Source organism: Podarcis liolepis, assembly GCF_965112155.1.
Source record: "Podarcis liolepis genome assembly, chromosome: 15".
NCBI classification, from domain to species: Eukaryota; Metazoa; Chordata; class Lepidosauria; order Squamata; family Lacertidae; genus Podarcis; species Podarcis liolepis.
Genome location: NC_139566.1, coordinates 14890196 through 14913821, shown reverse-complemented (window position 1 = coordinate 14913821; position 23626 = coordinate 14890196). Strand labels below are relative to the sequence as shown.

The 23626-nt window shown below is 44.8% G+C and overlaps 3 protein-coding genes across 18 annotated transcripts in view; 1 reads left to right on the top strand and 2 right to left on the bottom strand.

Moving 5' to 3' along the window:
- Positions 1 to 1121, bottom strand: part of LOC310694582 (calpain-1 catalytic subunit) — a 58141-nt gene extending 57020 nt beyond the window's left edge. For all 6 annotated transcript variants that reach the window (XR_014519763.1, XR_014519764.1, XR_014519765.1 and 3 more), the window contains exon 1: positions 959 to 1121. The gene's annotated coding sequence lies outside the window, so the exon portion shown is untranslated. The remainder of the gene's footprint in view (positions 1 to 958) is intronic.
- Positions 1122 to 3831: 2710 nt separating this feature from the next.
- Positions 3832 to 14435, bottom strand: LOC310694081 (speedy protein 1-A-like). 5 transcript variants are annotated; one of them, XM_083476841.1, is made up of 8 exons: positions 14341 to 14435; positions 13231 to 13309; positions 10749 to 11012; positions 9592 to 9650; positions 7668 to 7753; positions 6640 to 6811; positions 5157 to 5442; positions 3832 to 4060 (listed from the first exon to the last, which is right to left on the bottom strand). In XM_083476841.1, exons 3-8 carry the CDS (start codon positions 10966 to 10968, stop codon positions 3987 to 3989), a joined length of 897 nt encoding a protein of 298 aa, XP_083332967.1. In that variant the 5' UTR covers positions 10969 to 11012; positions 13231 to 13309; positions 14341 to 14435; the 3' UTR covers positions 3832 to 3986. The 5 variants fall into 5 exon arrangements, with proteins under 5 accessions (XP_083332967.1, XP_083332970.1, XP_083332971.1 ...); XM_083476844.1 differs by having other exon boundaries at positions 10749 to 11008; XM_083476845.1 differs by lacking the exon at positions 14341 to 14435 and adding an exon at positions 14229 to 14333 and having other exon boundaries at positions 10749 to 11008.
- A 2040-nt stretch (positions 14436 to 16475) lies between these two features.
- SYVN1 (synoviolin 1) overlaps positions 16476 to 23626 on the top strand; it is a 29281-nt gene continuing 22130 nt past the window's right edge. For 2 of the 7 annotated variants that reach the window (XM_083476835.1, XM_083476832.1), the window contains exons 1-2: positions 17304 to 17414; positions 22804 to 22959. In XM_083476835.1, the coding sequence (XP_083332961.1) occupies positions 22828 to 22959 (132 nt within the window). In that variant the 5' untranslated portion in view covers positions 17304 to 17414; positions 22804 to 22827. The other 5 variants (XM_083476839.1, XM_083476834.1, XM_083476836.1 and 2 more) reach the window with 5 other exon arrangements.

The following is a 23626-nucleotide window of genomic DNA, read 5'->3' as shown; positions in this document are numbered from 1 at the left end:
AACTAGCTTCGTACTGAGTCAGGCCAGTTATCTATCTAGATCCATCCTGTCCGCACTGACTGGCAGCAGCTCCCTTTCTGGGGAGCCTGGGCCCCCCCCCCCTGCATGCAGAACCAAGCTCAGCTTTGTAACTTAAGAGCACATACAGCAGTGGAAGACCGTTTTTGAAGGCAGCACCAGGTTTTATTGGTTTTAATAGCAGTAATTATTTCCAAAACATTTTAGACAAAGGAGCTTGGAACATAGCCATTAACCCCCTTTTCAAGGTTAGCATTTCCTAGCTCAGCCACAACCAAGAGATTTGTGCCTGCAAAACTCTTGTTCCTGCAGAGACAGACTAGTCCTGCCACCCTTCTGAATGTGTTAAGTTAAGCTGCATATATATTTTCTACCCACGTTGGAAATGTCTATAATTTTTAAGAATCTGATTTCTCCTTTGGAATTCTGCATGTGTTGCAGGGTCTGGCTCTCTTTCCTAAGAGATGAGGAAAAGAAATCTCTCTGCACATGGTCAGAGGTGACGTATTCCCCACTCTTAACGTCACACTGGATCTCGCCGAAAAGAGTTTCCTTGGCAGAGAATCTTGGCCGCGATTAAGCCCTTTTTTGGGGTGGCGGCGAAAAGAGGTTGCTAAACTTACGCACCTCCCTCCTTTCGGGGGATCGAAACTAGGGCTCTGTATTCCTTATCACCCCTCACTGCAACAATTCGAGTCAATTGGAAGCGGTACAGAAAAGGACCTGATCCGCAGGGCGGCGGAAACTCCGTCCCGCAGGAGGGCTGGAGTTGTGCAAGAGGCGGAGGCGCTTTATTAAATAATAGCAGAAATGCAACTCCTTCCCCTTCGCCCCCACCCGACCCGCGCTCTCAGCTGCTTCCAAACCTCCAGCGCCCGCACTTAAAATAGCCCCCTCCCAAGCCCACTGCAGCTCCCCAAAGCTGTTCATTTCATTTTACCTGTGCCTAGATCGTTGCCTCGGCCTGGCTCCGCGTCAAGGCAACCTTTTGCAAGCCGAAGAAGCGCAGACAGGAACCGGGGGGTGGGAGGGGGAAGCCCAGGCAGGCAGGCAGGCAGGCGAGCGTAGCTTCACCCCCCCTCCCCGCCCTCTGCAACCCGCCCAGAGTCCCGCTATCGCTGCCAATTCGCAGAGCAGCGACTCCTCCCTGCCAAACTCCTCCTTCCATAAAAATGGGCGTTTGCCCAGGGCCAGGAGCGTGAAGCAAGACGCACAAACACACACGCCAGCAAAGGGAAGCCTGGAGGCGGGCAGGAGAGATGGGGGGAAGGAGGAGGCCCGATTCGGGGAAAGAGGGGCCATGCCAGCTTGGGAAGGAAGTTTTGAGCGGGCCGGCCTGCTCCTATTCTCTCTTACAGCCGCTTGGCTTCCAGCAAAACAGGGCGGCGGCAGCTTTCTCGGCTCGCTCGCTGCATCCTTCTCTGCATTGCAACGGCGGGGCCGAAGGGAGCGCACAGAGACGCGCTCACGCATCGCCCCTCTTAGGGTGACTCCGGAGCGTCTCCTCTCTGCAGCTGAGATTCAGGGTACCCCACCAGGTGGCCCTCCCGGGTGTTTGGGGAATCCATCTCCCATCAGCCCCCAGCTAGCATAGCCCGTTTGACTAGGGAGCGTAGTTCCAGAACACCTGGAGGAACAACCAGGCGGACAGGGTGCTGAAAGGCACTGGCCATTGGGGGGAAGGCGTTTCGGACCAGTGGGAGATCGCGTGCGTTCCGTGCAAAAGGTCCCAGGTGCACTCCCTGCAGCATCTCCCGTTACGACAGGTGTGGCGACCCTTTGGTCCTCAAGATGTCTCAGGACCAAAAAACCGAGAAAGCCAACGGGCTTGGCCAATGGCAAGGGATGGTGGGAGTTGCAGCTCAGCAACATCTGGGGGGGGCAACGGTTCCCCACACCTGCGGGAGGGCTCTGGAGCCACTGCCAGTCAGTGTAGACAACACTGAACTAGATGGGCAGACACAGATGGACAGAAGGCTGTTCCTAATAGCAGAGCATGTGCTGATGTGTATGTAGATAGCTAGAGAAAGGCTCACTCCATCTCTTAAAGTCAGAAATCTGTGGCAATTATGATCAAAAATTGTGGTGTTTGGGTTATTACTGGATCTTTTATTTTAAGTCAGGTTTTCTAAGGTTGGCAGAAGTTTAAAAGGCGAACACAGCACAACAGGGGGGATACAGTTCGTACTAGACAAGTGAGGGCAATGGACTGTAAAAATGGTTCAGTATTAGATCTTATCAACTAGGGAAGGTTAATGGGCTGCTCTTTTTCAAAGGTACAGACCAGCCTAAGAGTAGAATGTGTTGTGAGTTGGGGGTGGTTAGGCTGTATTCCATGAGTTCCTTTCCAATTCCTGGATCTGGCAAAGATTCAATTGCTGGAATAGTCAGGGCAGCTTGTTGGTGAGGCAATGGCCTAAGTATGGGTCCCTAAGGTAACAAAGGAAGTGGCTCTGTGCCAGAGAGCAAATAGGTGCTCCCCCTCCCTCAACTGGCTGGTGGTTAGAAGGGAAAAGGCCAGAGTTGTGTGTGCAAACTAGCAGCTAGTGGCAGGCAGAAAGCCTGTGAGGGTGAATGCCTGGCTTCTGCTAGGATCCAAGGCTGTGGCTATGGGAGCAGACCTTCTGGGGGTGTTGAAGGCTCAGGTTGTATATAGGTGTAAATAAATCATATCATAAAACCACCAGAGTCTCTGCTGTTCCTCATGCCAAGGCAGGCTTCTTCACTCGACCCTCCAGATGTTTTTGGCCTACAACTCCCATGATCCCTAGCTAGCAGGACCAGTGGTCAGGGATGATGGGAACTGTAGTCCCAAAACATCTGGAGGGAGTTTGAGGAAGCCTGTTCCAAGGAAACCAAACCCTGTGTAAGGTGTCTGGAACCCCCTGCAATCTCACACCACTCAATATATTAGGGTAGCATGCTATCTATCTAAATTACACAGTACCTTTTTTAAAAAAATGGGTGGGAACCAAATATGTATAATAAAAAATATTTCAGCAGAACTGGTACCTTAATAAGTCAAGCCAGGAAAGGGGGCAGGGGTACAAAGAGAAGAATAAACAAAGTAGGTCACCCTTGACCACTCCATTCCTTGCTAGCAAAAGGCAAGGGTGTAAACCTTCAAAAAGTCATTTCTAATGGCTCACAATTGGTAAACTTGCCATTAAATGTTCCAGAAATTAAATTGCGGCCTTTTCTCCCAGACATCTTTATGAAGAGTCTGCTCAGCTGGCGGTGGTAACCTCTAGGTTAAAACTACTGGAATGCATTATACGTGGGGCTGCCTTTGAACGCAATTTAGAAACTTCCGCTAGTGCAGAATTCAGTGGCAAGGTTGCTTACCAGGGCAAGATGGTCTGAGCTCGTAACACCAGTCCTGGCCCAAGTACTCTGGGCCCAATCCACAGTGCTGGTTTTGACATATAAAGCCTTAAATGGCTCACGACCCCAAAACCTCAAGGACCACATCTCCTCACATGAACTGACCTGGACAATGCGATCATCATCTGAGATTCTTCTTGTGTCCTCTCCCCAGGGAAGCTCACCTGACACTTCATGACATATTTTTAGGTGCCAGGTGAAAATGTTCCTCAATAACCAGATGTTTGGCTGATTAAACAATTTATGGCCTTTTAAATGTGTTTTTGGGAAGGGGCTTTACTGGTTTTTATTATGTTATGAATTTGGTGTCCTTATTTTGTATTGTAAACTGCCCTGTGGTCTTCAGATGAAGGGTGGTATATAAATCTAAATTAATAATAATAATAATAATAATAATAATAATAATAATAATAATAATAACAACACAAGTTATACTGAATAGCTTTTTTTAATACACAAGCAGGCATTGCTGTGTATTTATGAACGTGAAGATAAAGTGCTTAATAAATAGATCACCGCAGATGTAGAATAAGAACATCCAAATAATGCCACTCCAAGGAGAAAAATATTGCAGAGGGTTGTCTTCAGCCTTCGGACGCTATCAGATATTGGCAGTCTTTGGGTGTTCCTTCTGCCTCCATCACAGGTTCCTGTAGGCCTGCCCAAAAAAAGATTCAGACTGAAACTATGCCTTTGGGAGTTTAGCAGTTATATTTTAGAAATATTGATTAGAAAGTTATGAATCCCTTAAGGACAGAAGCCTTCTGTCAGGAGTAGGGGCAGACTGCAGAGCCCATAGAATAAGGCAAGCTATAAATCAAGTGCTTTAAAAGGGTTCACAAAGTTATTAAATCCCCATTTGAAGGGATAGCCATCTTTCCAACAACACTACGTCAACCAATCCACACTAAATTCTGGTGCCATACAGAGTGCATGTACACCAAGCAGAGTGCTGAGCATATCAGCAATTCCAGATTACTTCTGTGTGAGAATGTTGCAAGATAACCCCTAAGAGAAACATTCTTTCCTTACTCCCAGTTGGTAGTTGGGCCTGAACGGAAGTAGACAATAATAATAATCTACCAAGTCTGTAAGTGTGCATATTTTCACTGTTTAACACACTCATTCTTTAATAGGAGGAGGCAGGGGAGAGAGATTTGCCAACAGGACACAACAGGGGTGCTCATTTACCAAGCAGTAACTTGCCTCAGTGGGGTATGCATTCACTCTTAACTGAAGGTACTAGTGATCAGCTCACCACATGTTGGGAGAATTTTGCCACACCTGCACCCAGATGTCTGGGAAAACAGGAGTGTGGTTAAACTTTCTTTAGCACCCGATGAGAAAAACCAGCTCAGGAGCATCTGCAGCTCAAAAGCCGTTCCAGTACATTTTCAGTGGTAAACGTGTCTTAAAGCAGCCTTCCCCCAGCATGGGTGTTTTGGATTACAACTGCTGGGTGTTGGTGAAGGCTGCTTTAAGGCTCTACTATGCATGTCCTCTGGGACTGGGACAGTTGGAAGGTATCAAACCCACATTGTAAACATAGGAAGTTGCACCATCTTTCTGTAATCTTATCAGACTCATGGCTTTCTATGAATTTAATATTTGCTTTTTCAGATTCAAATCTCAGCCTGCACCCCACAACCACAAGGGGAGAGGGGAACAATTTGCCAACACTTTCCCAAGCAGGAATGAATGCCGTATATTAAGAGACTCCAAAAAGCTGAAAGTTGGGCACCGTTAGTACTTACTCTGCATGCTGTAGTCAGTCATCAGCAAAGGGAAGCCACTCAAACTCTGCTTCGGTGCTGTGGAGGGCAGCAAGTCACTGGCAGGAATACTGCTAGCAAGAGGTGTCATTATTCCAGCATCTTCTTTTTCCAGATCAAACACACAGAGAAGGCAGACTGGGGGCGTAATGCCAGGGCCTCTAGGGAATAAGTCTTCTTCATTTTTCAGGTAACTCCTCAGCGCCCCACTGTGGTGAATGGCTCGTTCACGGGACCAGACCCAGTGTGTGGGCTCCTTTAACATTATCTAGAAAAAAGGAAGCCTAAATCATCCCAAAAGAAAACTATGTTCGGAAAACTTTGGGGAAAGAGAACCAAACATTTTGTGCCATGTAACCTGCCATATAGCATAGAGGCAAATCTCTGGTCCATTTAACTCAGTATGGCCAGTGAGAGGATGTGGCCTGGAGGGTCAAATTCAGTCCTCAAACCTGAGGTCATCGCTGATTGTTAACAGTTCTCCAGGGTTTTATTCTTACAAGCAGGGCTTTTTTTCCAGGGGAAACTCGCCAGAACTCAGTTCCGGCACCTCAGGTGGGTACCATTGCCATTCTAAGAGAAAGAGGGAGGTGTTCATGGTGCGTTCTGGCACCACTTTTTTCTAAAAATATAACACTGATTAGAAGTATTGTCTACATGCACACGCCACTGCCCATACCTTCATTTCTGAAGACCTATTAACATGATCACCAGAAAAGGACATTAGCCTGCTGCTTTTTTGGTGGTCATCCAGCAATTGTGGAATAATGTTCCATACAATGTTAGGCATGGCTTATGCCTGGATAGTTTTATACAGACTTTATTAACATTTTTTTTTTTTGTCTTGACTGTAGAGCCGAATTGCAGCTAGGGATCTGATTGTAGCTGCATACCCATTACAACTTTAAAGCACTTTTTAAAAAAAAGTCTGGGCATTGTAGTTTACCCCCACGGAGCTACAATTCTCAGCAAACTAGAGTGCCCAAAATTATGTGAGGAGAAAGTTCATTCTTTGAATGTGCTTTAAAGGTAGTGTGTATAAACAGCCTGTGTCACCCGGTCATGGTAAATACATTATGCTGCAATTTTGATGTTTGATTGTTACTTTTAATTATATGGGATTCTTTTACTGAGTTGTTTTAAGATCTTGTTGTTGTATTTCATGGGAACTGCCTTGGGGAGAATTTTGTTCTTGAAAGGCGGTACAGAAGTTTGCTAAATTAAATAAAAATACAAGAGACTTTCCCAATCGTACCTGAGATGCCAAGGACGGAACCTTGTGACTTTTGAATTTCCTTCAGCCATATTGTTTCTACCCCCCATCCCAAGGAAACAAATTCCAGTAGATCCCCCAGCAGGATGAGAGGATTATTCTGCTCTCCCTGCCACCACTAGTGCACCCAACTTCATTCATCTTAACACACCAACACCAAGAACACGGCAAGTCAAGTGATCTGCAGCTAACCTCGTCACAGCAGCGTCTGCTAACAAATGCTCTGTACTTCATTTTGGCCCAAAAGCCATCCCGCATTTTCAGGAACTGTGGGAAAAGCTTCCTCCAGTTTTCACCAAGTGCCCAAGGGAAGATCTCATATTTGTAGTCCTCTGTGTCTTCTTCCATGTCATTTGCTAGGTACCTGTAATCAGGACAAAGTGGTGTGGAGGACAGTGGAAGGCCCCCAGAATTCCTTCATAAAGCAATGGATGGTCTTCAAGCAGCAGAAGGAGTTCACCAGAGAAGTTATGTTCCAGCTTATAATAAAGTTTCAAAAACTAAGGGGTCAAAAGTTGCTCACCATAGCCCATATCGTTCCTCTCCACCATCAAGAGTGGCCACGTGTTCTACAAATAACAGCCCTCTATTTGAAGTGTTGTCTGGTTCAACTCACAAAAAAGCCCAAGAAAAGAGAGTAGGAGGAACCTTGAAGTTGCCCCTCAACAATTAGCACCTGTATAACAGGTTAAGATTGCAGTCTTGGGGCCTAGATGCACATGACACTAATTGGGCTGCCCTTGATCATGTTCTTCAACAACCTCATTTGCAAAGAAAAAAGAAAGAAAAAAGATCACCTGCCATCATCACCTTTAGGAAAAACAAAAGGTCTACTTGCTTACAACAGGAGTTTTCTCTAAACCTATTTGCACTTTGGGGACAGGTGATTTTTGCTGCAATTGTACTGATGGAATTTGGGTGAGAAGGAAAGTTTAGCTCCCTTCTCCCCATTGTTACAGTTTCCAGTTAGAAACAGGGGTCCTCTGCACCTGTAACTAAATTGTGACTGGGAGAAACACAATTAGTTTCACATGTTGTTAACTTACAGTGAACTAATATAGTAACCTTTCACCCCACTTTGTAAGAGGTGTTCTGCTGCACTAATAAATATGATGAATAGCTAGTATTTGGTGACATGGACTAAACTCCTAGTCTTATCAATATTACAGGTCACCTCCCCACACGACCAAATCAATAGAAGAGCACCAAAATAAACTTACAGAGCTATGAAGAGATTAGTCCGTGTGTATTCCTCCGTATGCAGGCCAGCACGTTTAAAGTACATCATAGTCATAGCTATAAGATACTGAATAAGACAGCTTAGCTTTAATAAAGTCTATAGCAGAGCACAATAATAATTTAAGAGATGTGAAAGGAAGGCAAAAGCATTAAGAGGGTAGAAAAGTCAGCTACAAGACATTCTTCCAACAAGAAGCAAAGAATCAACATTATGCCCTGCTTTGCTGGTTGATTACTACACAGGAAGGTTTTATCCAGAGTTCAGTCAGAGGTTTGTGTTTCTTGTTTTTTCCCTTTACCAATCTTGATTGCAAATGGGCCTATCACTGTGATACTGTCTGAATGAAATTTAACTCCTGAATTGAAAAGCAGTTCTTTATACAGCCTCCCACAACCTGGTATCCACTAGATGCTCTTGACCACAACTTCCATCAGCCCCAGCCTGCCATGATTGGTTGGTGCCAATAGGAATTGCAGTTGAAAACACCTGGAGGCACCAGGTTTTTTGGGGGGCGGGGGGGCGGGGAGGCTACAGATAGTGAAGCAGGCAGTTTTGAAAATGGATTATATTTATTTATTGAATTCCTATATCCCACCCTTTAGCATCAAAACAATATCAGGGCAGATTACATACTAAAACACAGATAAACTAATCAGATTAAAAAACTACCATTACAGTCTACAATTAAACATGTAAATTGTTCCATCTGTCACACCATTAAAATGGTTACTACTACTACTAATGTGTAAGTCATACGGAAAAGAAGGGTCTTCTGCTGGCAGCAAAAACTAAATAGTGACGATTCCTGCATGACTTTGGGGTTGGGGGAGGCTGTTCTGCACCCATAGCACTACCCTAACGAAGGCTCTATTCTGAAACCCCAAATTATGTTTGGCAATGGTACAAGCACAATAAAATCTGTGGTGGGCCTTAAATAGTAAGCAGGTGTGCTCCTTCAAACAGCTGGGCCCAAAGCCATTTAAATCTTTGTTCAGTAGTCAATGGACAGCCAGTGCAGATTTTTAAGGACCAGTATTGCACAGCTGCACTAGTCAATACCTTGGGGTCTGTAATTCTCACTAGGTGCAATCTCTAAATTGTTTTTACAGGCATCCCCATGTACAGAACTAAATGGGAGGTTATTGGGGCATGGACACCTGTGGCTAGGTTCTCTCTATCCAGGAACAGCTGTAGCAACCCACCACCAAAGCCACTTGAGTCTCTAGAAATTGTAGCGTCAAGGAGTACCTGCAGACTATGCACCCAATGTATCTGGGGGAATTGCAAGCCCGTTCAGAGTAGCCTGCTCACCTATTTTCTGGACCTGGGAAGCACCAATCACCTCAAAAATTTTGGGAATTCAGCTTCAGTTTATTGGTCTTCATCCAGCCTGTCACTGTCTCAAGACACTGATTAAGTACCTGTACAGCTTCTCCAAATTCAGACAGCACAAAGACAGACAGAGCTGGGCACCAGCATACAGATGATGCTTTGCCCCCTAAATCACTGTTCCCAGTGGCTTAATATGCATGTTTAAAAGTATGAGATATGAGAGTTGCTTTTGGTGGAAACTGGGATGCAAGCCATGTGGAGCGGATTGCTTGAATATTTGTTTCAGAGGCGAGTAGATCTGCTGCCTGCTGTATGGCCGCTCATTTACTTCCACTACACTCCTGCTTGAATATATGTAAATAAAGCAATTACTACAAAAATGCTATTAACAGTGTTCTTCTAGTAACTGCATTGATTCCTCCCCTCCAGCACTCTCACTGAAAGAAGCAAACCAGAAACGTTGTCGTGAAATTTCCCTCTTTGCTTTGGCATTCATATAATTAAAAATTGGAATGCCATGCTGTAATACTGAAAGTGTAGGACTGGGGGGGGGGGGGGGGAGAGACACCTACCTTATCTGAGATCCTGTAGCATGTATCCATTGAAAGGAATTCTTGTATTAAACTATCCTCTGATGAGAAAAGAAAGCAAAACATGTTTTAATCCATATCATTATTTGTGGGCTATCTAAAGCTTTTATAACCAACTGCCTCATGCAGCTTCAATGTATATTTATGGTACCTGAGAAGCACTGTTTATTGTTACATTCAGTCAAGCAGCCATTCTGAGCAATCAACTTTCCAAGCTTAACTACATTATAGACTAAAAGTAGACAGTTTTCATCTTGCTGAGAACTGCACCAAAGGGCGAGAAGTATCTAATGAAGCTCATGAACAGTACAATTTGTAGGAGTCGTGGGAAAGTTTTGGGGGAAAGCTGATGGTATTTTCCCTACTGGCTGCATTTGCACATTAACAGAAAGCTATGGTTTGTTGAACAAACCGTGAGCTGTCTTGCACAGACAAGCACGCTGCAAACTGATTCTCTAATGCTTTTTTTGTTTTCCATCTGCCCTGGCCTTTCATCTTTGTAGCTTGGGGTGGGGTGGCTGAGCCATAACATCTGATTTCAGACATAACACCAAACCAAAGTTAAAACAACCAGGATTTCTCAGCACAGTGTAACACCAGAAGACAAACTATGGGGTGCCTCCAGACTACCAGTATTTTGTGTAAGGGATTTTCAAGGGAATGCCCAGAAATGTTAGGTTTACACAATTAAAGTGGACTAAAGAACTCCATCACCCTAGTACAACAAATCCATTTTAAAAAAAGAATTATTTTTGCTGCAGTTAGGAAAGTGAGAGAGAAATGTATTGAGGCAAGCAAATGATTAACAAGATGTATAAACACAAGCAAATCAGGATGAATGTTCAGTAAAGAGTAGAAAGAATTTAACCTCATTGTAAAAGCTTTGTGCAAATAAATTGGTATGCATGTCCAAGCAGCAGCTCACCTGGAAGAGTCCATGGTTAGCCTGTTGAGACAGTCAAACGCACACCATTTTGCCTAAACAAGTAATGACTTAGCATTATCTGCAAATCAGGCTATTGACTAAGAACTGGGCAACATTTTTACTATACCCATTTAAAATTTGGCAGAGCTGCTAGGGATGAGAAAGTCTGCATGGTACCAATCTCTGGACAGGACTGTGGGGTCAGGTATCTCACCCAGGAGATTGAAGAAGGCCTCTTGTTCTTCTCTGTGTAGAAGCAAAGGTGGTTGCTGTGAAGTTTTCAAGGCTGCTGTGGTATTCTCTCTCTCAGGCCCCTGTGCATCACCGCTGAGTACCCCAACACCATGTGTGACACGCTGTCGCCGTCTTGTGCTCCCTGGCTTCACCCCTGTGGTGACCTCAGGAGGGACACAAGTGCTCTGGTTGTCCCGCATTTTTCGTCTCAAGTTGGAACAACAGAGGCTCAAAAAGAACCTTTCTGTGGAGGAAATAGTTTAGATTCCAAGTTACCAATGAACATAAAATGCTATCTTCCCTCCACAAAGAATCTGGGACAATTTTGCATTATAGGACATGTTAAAAGAAAAAAAACCCTGCTTCCTTTCCCTTATGGGGTATTCTGGAACCCGTATAGAGTCCTTAAGTGGGTTCCCTCTCGGTAGGAGAAAATAACAGAGGCCAACCAGGGTATATTGAGAAGCAAAGCCTGATCTTTATAGCAAAGAAAAAAACCGTTGCAACAGGGTCCCCACTCACCATATGCAGGAAGGAGAACCCAGAACAATGGTGTGCAAGCCCTTATATAGACTTTTGAAATTGCCCACCCTGTAGCCCAAGACCAACCCCACAAAACATCATACATACATCACAGAAGGAGGCTGTCTGCCAAGATATCTGATAATGGTCACTGATTGCATTACCTGGGCAGCCTGGCCATTCTTTTGTGATGGTAAATACTTTAGTTCCTGAATCCAGGTCACAGGCTCACCCTATTCATACATAAATACGTCCTTAAGACAGGATTTGTAAGCAAAAAGATAATGGGAAGGCTTTCCCCCACTTGCCTTCCGTACTGCAGGGGATATATGTAAGGTCAGTTTGGGAGAGGATGGCTTCAGGATTGCTCTCCTGTACTATTTATACTTATGTATGTGTTTGCCTTGTAGATTTATGAACATTTATTCTATATTTGAGACCTTAGAATTCTTATAATAGGTACGAGGACTGAAAATCTTCCCAGATGGGATGGCACACACCCTCTTCTGTATAAATGTTATACAAGTCGTAAATTCCTGTTAAAAGCTTGCAAATAGTTCAAGAGAACTGGAAAAACCAGAGGCTGAAGAAGACATGTGTTCCCATTTTGGCTGTCTCCCCAATGCTTTGGGCTGAGAATACACATACAAGCAAGAACTAGGAAGACTTAAGTCATTAAAACACAGTTGCTAATTCCCCGAGATACTAGCAGGTTGTATCACAGAAAAGGCTGGGGTTTTTTATTTATTTCAATGTACAGTAAATCATTTCCCAAAATTGCATCCCAAAACAATTTACAGTATTTCATACATTAGAAGTACCCTGTGCAACTTTTTCCAGTGCAAGCTTTGAGCCCTGTTTTTATCACTCCTGGAGTTTAGACCACACATGTGACATGGGCACTAGGAGTTGTAGCTCTGTAAGGGGTAAACTACAGTTCCAGGGTTCTTTGGAAGAAGCCATGTGCTTTCTGCTCAGCCATGGTCTGCAGCACAGGGCAGAAGCAACTGCTGCCAGCCACACTCTATTCTGTCTAAAGTAACGCTCCTGCTTATATCACCCACATTCCCAGAGGTTTAACCTGAGCCCCAGCTAGTGGGCCAACATATGCACTCAATTCTGGAATTTATTATGAATACAGGGACTCAAGGACTCAGCACCACTTCGATATTGGGAGTAGTGATTAGTAAATCAACCCTATCTGGTTCAGCTCCGTCAAAATGGAGGAAGCAAAATCCAATGATGTACCTAGCCATGACCTAACATACCTCACTGCACTGGACAAGGCAATATTTAGAAGTTGGCAGCAGTAGTACTGCTGGGCCACAGGCATACATAGAAGCCACTGTGTCCAACTTAGTGCACAGGTTCTAGATCCGGAGGATAACCACAGTTACCTAGTTGCCTAAAGTGTATTTCATACATACTCAGAGGTACTCCTGTTGCTACTACCACCAAATGTTTATGGAAGGGCACTCCAGATTTACAAGTAATTAGGAAGAGAAGAAGCTCAGGATCTAATCTCTGACTGCACCAAACCTTTTAGTAACATCTGTAGGTGCTGCAGCATCCATGTTACCAGACTTCCTGCATGACACACACTGTTTATTATGTTTTTAAGGGGCTTGAAGGCTTTCTTTAGCTGTAACACTGGCATGGCTATCCTGCTAGAATTACTTCTTATCTACTGATTACCCCCCACTTTGTGGGAGTGATAAACAAGCCATATTGCAAATAGCAGGGAGAGAAAAAAATAGCACCGCTTCTTAAAAATGTGTGACCAACAAATTATTGAACTCCATTGGGACTATTATTGGCGGGGAAACCCAGATTTCAACCACTTTCACCACATTTTCTTTCTATTTGAAGATGGGGTAAGTGGAGAGAAAGAAAAAGAAAGGCAATATTGCAAAACAAAAATCAAAATCCTTCCAGATTACCATTGTTATGTTCTTTCACTGAAGTCTGTCACACAGGTGATTGGAGTTTCCCAAGTACTTTAAGAGGAGCAAACAAGACCTATCGATAAAAAACAGGTAGCATACATTGGTGCTGAAGAAAGAGCCCCAATTTCTGATGGGTCAAGTATTGGTACATGTAACCTACTGATTTGAAACACAGTGAAGAAGCACTTCATTCTTGTAAACTCTGAATCAGCCACAAATTTAAGTAATGGGCTTAAAATTTAAAAAGGTGCACCACCCAAAATTAAATGGGTGGCAAAGTCTATTAGCAGGGAAGCAAGGATTTTGCTGAACTCATTAAAATATAAATATATTGTGATTAAAAACCGGGGGAATCAAAGGAATAGTAAATAGTTCAGAGCAATACACACACTGTACACAAACACATACAGTATCTAGCATTTTCAAATGTTAAAAAATTCAAGCAGACTCTAGTCCGCAAACCATTAAAAATGGTTAGGCCTTCCAAGATACCACAAGCCTATCTACTGTTTTTGCAGCAAGAGACTAACACGGCTTCCTATGGGAATACATCATCCTGCTACACACAATTATATTACACATTTTGAACGGCAGATTGGGATGAGGGGGAGCAGCTCCTTCACTACCTCCATTTTCCTCTCCCCACCCAAATCCTTCCTTTAGCTCAACCTCCTGCCCAAAGACAAAATGCCAAGAAATTAAGGCTTTTGGTCTCAGTTTGTGGACCTTTTAAGTTTGCCCCCAATTGAAAACAAACCAAAACCAGACATATATGGCCTTTGTAGTGGATTTCCTTCCCACTCTAATTAAACCAACATGAGCTTCCATGGTTTAATTTCGCGGCTTATTTTACAAACAACCCTGTAAGGAAGCTCGCTTGAGGGGGTATGCGGCCTGTGCCCTCTGGGGGAACTAAAATGCCAAAAAGAGAAGGAACGATCAGCTTCTCTTCTGGGGAACTCAAGGGCGAGTTGACTTTGAGGGAAACACACCCAAGAAAAAGAAAGTGGAGACACCCCCCCCTTCTCTCCAAAAGGCCCCTTCCCTCAAAACACATTTTCCCGCCTTTTTCTCTGCCTCGCCTCCCTTCCCCCACCCTTGCACCTGAACAGAGCAAACCACCCAGCTCGCAAAAAGCCACAGGTGGGCGGAGCACCACGCTAAACGCCGTTTCACCTCACCCCACCGCCCGCGCGCGGCTTTTTTTATAGGCTCCGCCGGGTATCCTGCTAACCCAATCGCCGCTCGCGGGACGGAGGGAGGGAGGAACAAAGGCTATTGAACATCCAGTCCCCGCGTGCCCTTTCGCGAAGCTGTCCGTCAAAGGTTCGAGCCTCCTTGACGGGCAGTAAATCACTTTGCGAGGGTTCTGTGCGCGCGCGGGGGCGCGCTTATTGGCGGCGGCGGGGTGTGTGTGTGTGTTTTGCGAGGCGGATGGAACGCGGCAGGGTTTACTTCTGAGTAAACGGGCATAAATAAGGCTGCGCTCTTGCGCCCGCTTGCCTGGGCATTAGGCTCCGCTGAGATCAAACGGCTGCCGCATGCTTCTACATCGCCCTGCAGGACTGCGCTGCGTAACGGGGGTTAATTTGGGGGCTTTTCTAGTAGCACAGGTGGCGGCGAACCCTTCCTAGCAATCAGTGGGGGTTGCGGCTAATAATGGGGTTGGTTTTTTAAATAACAAAATTAAAATAAACATATATACCTTTATTTTTTTTTGGAAAATGTGCATTTTGTAGTGTGTGTTCAAATGTTTTTTTAAAAAGGTATATTTGTTTATTTTAATTTTGTTAATCAAAACACACACACATTTATATTGCTCAGTGCAGTAAACATGCACTAACTCAGCTACATTGACAAAATAAAAAAAATCCTTCCAGTAGCACCTTAAAGACCAACTAAGTTAGTCCTTGGTATGAGCTTTCGTGTGCATGCACACTTCTTCAGATACCAAAAAGCTCATACCAAGAACTAACTTAGTTGGTCTTTAAGGTGCTACTGGAAGGAATTCTTTTATTTTGACTATGGCAGACCAACCCGGCTACCTATCTGTAACTCAGCTACATTGGTAAAGATAAAGCGTTTTATCTGCGTTATAACACTGTGACACCAGATGGCGATGTGGAGTCCCGTCTTTAGCCAACGGGATGCCCCTGCAACGCGTTTAACTGAATCGCTTCTTTGACGTGTTGCCTACTCAGCTGTAGATTGGTAAAGAAAGAGCATTTTATATATGTTTGTGCATTGTAACACACGGCGACACCAAGATGGCGCTGTGGAGTTCCGTTTTTGCCAATGCGGTTTTCTCGTGTAAAGTTTACAACGCCTTTTTCCTGAAACGCTTCTTCATCTGGGTCTAGAGATCCAGCCATGGTTTCCAATGTTGTGCCAACACAACAAAACTGTGGGGTAGGCTGGGCAGAGCGTGGCTGACTCAAGCCCCCTCCGCCCATTTTATAAAGCAACCCTGTGGAGATACCGTAGGTAGGAAGACCGTGACTGGCTCAAGGGCCCCCTCAATTTTCTTCTCTGAAAAAATGTGTAAAGTAGACCAAGCAGAGATCAGCTGCCCTCCTTGCATGTCATAGAATTTCAGAGATCAGAAGGGACCACCAGCAACTGAGCTATCCCAGGCATACCCACATTCTCCTCACAGCAAACCTCATTCCCTTTGGGTAAGCGCCAGGAACCCCCAGAATCTCGCACTGCTCAGAGGTTTGCAACAATATTCACAGACAGACCACCTTCTGAAATACACAAAGGGTTGAGGCAGGCTATTTTCAATTACAGGTAGGTCTTGGAGAGATCCCTGCCTCAAACTATGGGGAGCCACTGCCTGTCAGTGTAAACAGTACTGTGCCAGATGGGACAATGGCCTAACTCACTAGATTATTCTGGTTACAGATAGGTAGCCGTGTTGGTCTGCCATAGTCAAAATAAAAAAATTCCTTCCAGTAGCACCTTAAAGACCAACTAAGTTAGTTCTTGGTATGAGTTTTTAGCACCTTAAAGACCAACTAAGTTAGTTCTTGGTATGAGTTTTTAGCACCTTAAAGACCAACTAAGTTAGTTCTTGGTATGAGTTCTCATACCAAGAACTAACTTAGTTGGTCTTTAAGGTGCTACTGGAAGGAATTTTTTTATTTAGATTATTCTGCATAATCATGTTATAACATTGATTGATGGGATCATTGTACTAATCACAAAAAGTAGCCCGATTAAAAAGTGACAGACAATTGCACTGGAAAGCGCAGGATAGCAACCACTAGCTGGCAAAATTGTACAGCCTTGAACATATCAGATATTGGACATAGTCTCCTGTGCATATCAGATAACTGCTGGTCTGGAAGCAGCCACTCTCAGCCTAACCTACCTCACAGGACTGTTGTGAGGGTCAAACAGGGTGGAAGTATGACATATATATTGCCTTGAGCTCTTTGGAAGAGGAGGGATATATGTGTAATGAAATCACTAGTTGCAACCTCCTAAAAATGGAGGATCAAAATCAATGAAATCCAGGTGTTACATTTGTGGCGGAGATTTAACTTGATTACCAACCCCCTCAAAATCATTCATTATCTCTAATGTTCACACAATCTTATGTAGGAACAGCCTGAGGCAGAAGAATTAAAGCGACGTGGCTAAGGTATAATTTGAACCCATGACTTAAGTTCTAACTACTCCCCCCCCCCCCACTTTTTCTTAGACCGCCTTCCCGCTTGGCAACGGCTGTTCCATCCCAATTGGCCCTCTGGGAACATTTATTTGATTGGAGGAGACTCCAGACTTTGGACCAATCACCGGGAGCCACGGGACTCTCTTTCGCCTGTCCGGCGCTGGAGGACAACACCGAGCGGATCTGTTTGGATTGTACCATGTGAAGACTGGAAGGAGGGGGGGGAGACTGCGAGGAATTAAAGGACTACCCTCTTCGATATGAACCTCTCTCGAAATACAAGTTTTAATCACACGACGAGAATAAATCTAGGACTCTCCGGTCGGGAGGCTGTGAAACAGAGCGGGGCCGGGGAGAAAGTAGATGGCTGAGGAAAGCGTTTGGTAGGTCCCGAGCGGAAGTGAGGTATCAGCTGAGCGTCGGGGCTTCCGGTTAGGCAGAGAAGAGAGGAGTTGGTGCTGGTTGAGGTGGGCGCAGAGGCTTCCGGGGCTGCCGGGATTAGGTGAGTCGTTAGGGTAGCGGGAGAAGGTCGCGGGTGGCTGTCAATAGAGAGTGGAGGGAGGTGGGCCTAGGCCCAGGCAGGGCTGGGAGGCAGCTGTCATGGTTCTCGGACGCAGGCGAGGCCTTCCCCCTCCCCTCCAGCCCTGGCACCAGCCTCCAGGTGAAGCTACGTGGAAGGGTTGCAGTTCAGCAGCCTAAACCAGGAACGGGGAGATCTGACCCTGCTGACGTGGCTGGACTCCTGCAGCTGCCACCATCTCTGGCCATTGGTCCTGCTAGCTGGGGCTGTTGGGGGTTGCAGCCCAGCAGGGTCTGAAAGGCCACAGCCCCCTCTTCCCCAGTCTCTGCTGCTAAGCGTATTCGCAGCCAGTGTTAGAAACTGAGATATGAAAGCTAGGAGCTGAATGGCACCTTAAACCTAGGTTATGGGTGCAACAACCGAATGTCTAGGTGAACTCTTTTTTTATCGCAAAAATACAAAGCTGGAAATGAGCGAACTGCACCTAAAATATTATGTTCATTTTTCACGTGCTCTGGTCCTTCCCCTGCCCACCCACCCCTAATATTCTTAAGAGAGTCTCTTCTCCAGTCTTCAGAGAATAGCACAAAGTGGGAGGCAGAAAAAGTTCCTCCTTTCCTTCCACTCTGCAGTTTTAATCTGAAATCATGGGCGCAGTACTGCACCCAGAGCTCGGAAATTGCTTGCGCTAATGAAATTCCCTGTCACAAAATTCACCAAGAACAAACATGAGTTTCAAACACTGTTTCCAGCATGTGGAAGGCCCCATGATTCACTCCTCTGCCTGAAACCTTGGAAAGCTGCTGCAAAATCCAGACATTACTGAGCTAGATAGACAGAAGGGCCTGATAAACAGGCAGCTTCCTGGATGCTTCAAGGAGGTGGGCAAGTTAAGGAACACACATAGTAGACAGTTTAAACTTATTGTGGATGTGGCTTGTTAACTACATAGCCAAGTATGTATTGTACACGTGTACTGCCACGTGTTGGGGAGAAGTAAGACATGGTGGATTGAATTTGCCTGCTACTGTTTCTTACAGGTTTCCATTGTAAAACAACAAAGTTCTGTGGTTTATTCTTTCTGCCACCCTCCCCACTGGGTGTGCCCTCTTCCAAGATACTGCCTCCTACCCAAACAGACATTTAGCTGTTTTGGTTTCTTTCCAATGAAGTTTTTTGTTTTGCTGAAATACAGAATAAAATCTTGGAGTTTTTCTGAGCATGCTGACAACTTCCCTTTGGTTTCTGCAAAAACTCTAATCTGGCTCACACCAGCTTAGTTTGCTTCAGAAGTAATTGGTGTTACTTTACCTTGCTGTCATTTACTTATGTAATGTTTAAAACCTTGTGTGTATATAAATGCAGGTATAAACCGAAAATAGTGTTTTGATTTAAACTTTTTTTATACACTCAGGGTGATATACAGCATGTGGTAATACTTAATATTTATATAGGATTTTCTAGCTGTAAGCTTTACACCAACTTTATAAAGTAAGCCAGTATTAGTATGGGTACACATTGTGGCTGAGATAAAGTGTTTTTGCAAGAACCAATGAGGAGCTCATGGCAGATGTGAAATTTGAACTGAGAACATTTTGATTTGTAGCTTGGTCTCTCAGCTGATAAAGTATAGTTGTACCTTGATTGTTGAATGCCTTGCGACTCGAATGTTTTGGCTTCCAAACACCTCAAACCCGGAAATGAGTGTTCCAGTTTGCTAACGTTCTTTGAAACTCGAATGTCCAGTGTGGCAGTTCCTCTCTGCAGCTTATCTCCCTCACAGCACAGCTGGAAAAGGAAAATTGATCAAAGGAGGATTTCAGTGTTAGGATTCCAAAATAGAATAGCTTCCTGTATGGCAGTGATCTGAGTGCTGGTCTGATTCAGCAGGATGAGTACATATTGGGGTGATCATTATATAGTGTTTAAGGGTGCTCAAAACATTTCATGTATATTATCTTTCTGTACTCCTTACAAGAACTCTGTATGGTAATTCAGTTTTTTAAAATAAACACACACACAACCTGCACTCTGGAACAGGGTGATCAGCTGAGACAATAATCTTGGTCTAGGTGTTCTGTGACAGGAGTGAGATTTATGCTAAGGTCTTCCTAATTCATGCTTTTGGCTGCAATCCTATGCAGGAATCCTATTTGTGAATAAGCCCCACTAAACTTGATGGAGTTTATTTCTGAGTAGACAAAAAATCATGAAAGGTGTGGAGAAAATGGGTAGACATTTTTGTCCCTCTCATTATGTTAGAATTTGTTGAGGATTATACAGCAAAGTGGATTGACAAAAGATCCAGACCAGGTGGAAAGTTAAGACCTCATACTCTGCACATATAATCAGTTTGTGGTACTTGTTGCCACAATAGGCAGTGTTGTCTTTTTAAAGTGATTAGGCAAATTCTTGAAAGGGAGCAGGCAGTGTCTGTCCATGACTTTGATGACTTGATGTTACCTGAGTGAATGAGGATACCTTTGAGTTCTGTATGCTGGGGACAGACATGGGAGGCCTGTTGCCTTCATGCCCTGCTTGTTGGCTGGAGGCATCTGGCGAAACCACCTTGAAACCAGGGCATTGCACCAGGTGAACCCTTGACTGGATGCAATAGGGCCCCTCATGTTCTTGATACATGCCTGTGTACTCCTATCGAACATCCTATTCTCTCAGCAAAGATCACTGTCTGAGCTTATTGTTTGTTTGTGTCTACTTGCATACATTGAACTTTCTGTGACAGTTCCCTTTGAAAAAGCACAACTTCACAGAAGGAGTCACCAATCAGTTACTGATATCTGTTAAATTGGGTATGAGTCTAGCACCTGGAGGGCCACAGGTTCCTCCAGCCCTGCTTTAAATATATAACTAATCTGAAGTGGGTGGGGGTTGATATGTATGGGTTGAGTTTCCTTCTTCCAAGAACTATCTTACATAGATTATGAATTCTGCTTCCAGACTTGATCTTCATTTCAAATTGCAGCACAGTATCCTCTTTTGCCTCTGCATCTGAAGGTGCCAACCTTTAAGCTTCCCCTTGCTTCTGTGATGTAAACACAGGTTACCGTAGCTCAGCTACCTTTGCCTCTTGCAATGACCCATAGGGCAAATTATCCCATTGCTACTCCCCAGTCTGTTGGAGGGTGACAAAACTTTGTCTTCAACACAGTTACCAGGTGTGTGAAATGAGAGGGAGGTATTGGTATCTCCTAAGATAATGACAGACTATCCTAATAAGACTCTATATACTGATAGCTCTTGCCTTCCCTCTCTTCAGCCGAATGTTTTCCAACTGGTCAGGCCAGATGACAGGGGAAAGAATGAAGAACACAACAGGTTTTCATTAGTTTGTGAAAGGGTGTGAGGGGGAGTTCTCTAGATTTATGGCAGAAGATAGCCAGAGTGGTGTAATAGCTGGAGCAGGGAGACAGGGGTTCAAATTCTCACACAGCCATGCAGCTCACTCAGCTCACTGAGTCAGCAACCACATCTTAGCTTGACCTTTGGGGTTGCTGTGAGATTGGGGAGTGGGGTGTGCGTGTGCTGAAAATCTAAGAAAGCAGTACATTCTGATACGGAAAAAGTGTTGTTTCCAAAAGGCTCATGTTCTAGAATGCGCTAAACCAATCTGCTCCTTTAGGGTTATTCTTTCCCATATTTTTGATTTTAACTCCAGCAGCTTTTGGTGCTTGGAGCTATCAGGACAGCCACAGTTAGAGATGTGTAACCGCCAGACAACCTTTATAGTGAGCATTCAACCTGATTTGTTTACAGAGAAATTAGATGACAAGTGTTAATCCTACACTTTCCAGTGCATCCTCTTATCACTTTCCTTAATTTAAATAGTCTGATCTTTTGAGGGAAGGGAGTTTGTTTCACAGGAGCCCTGTGCAATTCAAATGAACTGCTGGACTCTTGTGCAGTGAGTAGGTAAAGTCCTGGCGGGTTGTGCTCTGCATTTTCAGCTTTGAGCACAAAACCACGTTGGATCAAACCTCTGCTTTTCCTTCAGTGGGCAGCCTGGTTTATACACATTAAAAATAACTTGCAGACTTCCAAAGTGAAATTCCATGGTGTCTGCCTTCGTGGCTTGCTGTAAATATTTCTGGATCAAGTTTGGTTGCCCGGTTATATTCCAGGCTCTACTGCTGGAAGTATCAGTTGGACTCTTTGGCAAGTAACCGTTTAATCAGCAAATAATCTTCTCTGCAGGTACACCAAAGCCCTTATAACTAAGCTGCTACATTAAAGTGTATGCCATGTCAGTTTTGATCCTGCAAAATTTGTTTCAGCCCCACTTCACAACTGCCACATTTCCTGGTTAGCATAACTCAATGCAGGCCTCACACAAGTGGAGACTATAATGTGACACAGAATTCAGCATGTAAAGCAGGGATTCTCCTGCTTGTCCTCCAGGTGGTGTTGGACTGCAGCTCCCACTGCCTCTGACCATTGGCCCATGCTTGTTGGGTTTCCTCATTCCTGATCTATTGTTATTTTTCTGTAGCAAAACCAGGTTTCCAACCCTCATAGCTTCCAAGATAGGAAGCATCTGGGTAGTGTTTGCTAAAGTCATAGAAGCACATAGTCATAGACAGTGGGTTGCAGGACTTGGTTTTGGGGAGAGGAGATAGATGTTCCTGTGCTCTGCGTATCAGTAGGTTTGAATCAGTAATAGAAGCAAAATCCACAACTTGCGTCCCTTTGCTTAACCCTGCTACCTTCAGGGTGGGGTTTTCCTTCTGTCAAAGTTGAGAGTTTAATTCCAGCCTTGCACATTCATCCGCATGTGTTCCAAGTATGGAAAGCATTTTATAAGCCAGCTAGCCAACCCCATGCCCATGTTGCTAATTGGTGACTCTTTCATATACGGTGGACGCTCGGGTTGCGAACGTGATCTGTGCGGGATGCATGTTTGCAACCTGCAGCGTTTGCAACCCTTAGCGTTTGCAACCCGCGTCTGTGCACGCACGGGTTGTGATTCGGCGTACCGCAACTGCCCAAACCTGGAAGTAGCCCGTTCCGGTACTTCTAGGTTTTGGCGGTCCACAACCCGAAAAAATGCAACCTGAAGTGGCTGGAACCCGAGGTGTGGCTGTATAAAAAAGTGTTTCTGTCCAGTTGTCATGAGGCAGCTCTTGCAAGCCCTAGGTGATTGGCTACTTGCAATGCCATAGTGTAGTACGTGTCAGCAGAGGGTTTGGGCACAGTAACAGCATTTCTCATAAGGCTTCTGAAAATAGCAACATGGATGCGCAAGGCCGTTACTATGCAAATTGGGTGGCTTGTCCTGTTTTGCCTTATTCACAAGCCGAGGCAAGCAATGGCCCAGTCTTTTGCCTTCAACCACTTTTTTCCTCCTCTTACACAGGCTGCTGGGCGCTGGGCTGGGGAGATGTTCCGAACAGCCATCATGATGGCTGCCAGCCTGGCCTTGACCTCTGCAGTGGTGGCGCACGCCTATTATCTTAAGCACCAGTTCTACCCGACGGTGGTGTACCTGACGAAGTCCAGTCCCAGCATGGCGGTGAGTCTGCCTACCCCAATTGCTGCAGGGAGGTGGGCATAATATCAGGTTTGATCACATGGCTGTGGCTTTAAAGGGTCTCCATTTTAAAAAATGAAAGGTCCTTTGAGCAAAAGTGGAATGAACTGGAGAAAAGGCAGAGAAGACATAAAAGCACACTCCAGATACCATTGCTGAGTTTAATCTTTGAAGTTTGTACAGTGGGAGGAATAATCAGTGCATTCAAGGATGCTTAGCCAGCATCTCTTCAAACCCTGATCATCGTGGCTTTCTGAAACCAAACTTTGGTTCATATAATATGTGAACTTGCTCCCTCTGTGCAGTGCACCAGAACCCAGAAAATAATTTCAAAAATACCTAAATAACATGAACCATAGTTCAAGTCTAGCTAGCAATCCTGGATCTTTAAGGAGCCACAAGCAACAGTCCTGAGTTTGCGTGGCACGGGAAGCCAAGCTTAGGAGTGGCCTCTGTTTGTTTTTCTTTCTTTGTGCCAGCAGTTGAGGCAGTGCACAACAGCCCAAGGTTATTGCGCCATGTGAATGCTGCCTTGTTCTCTGCTGCTCAATAAATGCAGGACTAGCTCAAAGGGGCTTAAGCTATAAAGGGGTAGATTACGGTTGAACATTAGGAGAAACTTTGTGGTGAGGAGAGCAGTTTGATATGC

Excerpts from the sequence above, each read along its gene's own strand:
- LOC310694081 (XM_083476841.1), bottom strand. The coding sequence starts at position 10,968 with ATGCGGGACAACCAGAGCACTTGTGTCCCTCCTGAGGTCACCACAGGG. Across the intron at positions 7,754-9,591 it reads GCTACAGGATCTCAGATAAG|TATCTTATAGCTATGACTAT; the intron begins GTAGGTGTCTCT and ends TGTCTTATTCAG. Across the intron at positions 5,443-6,639 it reads GCAGACGCTGCTGTGACGAG|ATAATGTTAAAGGAGCCCAC; the intron begins GTTAGCTGCAGA and ends CCTTTTTTCTAG.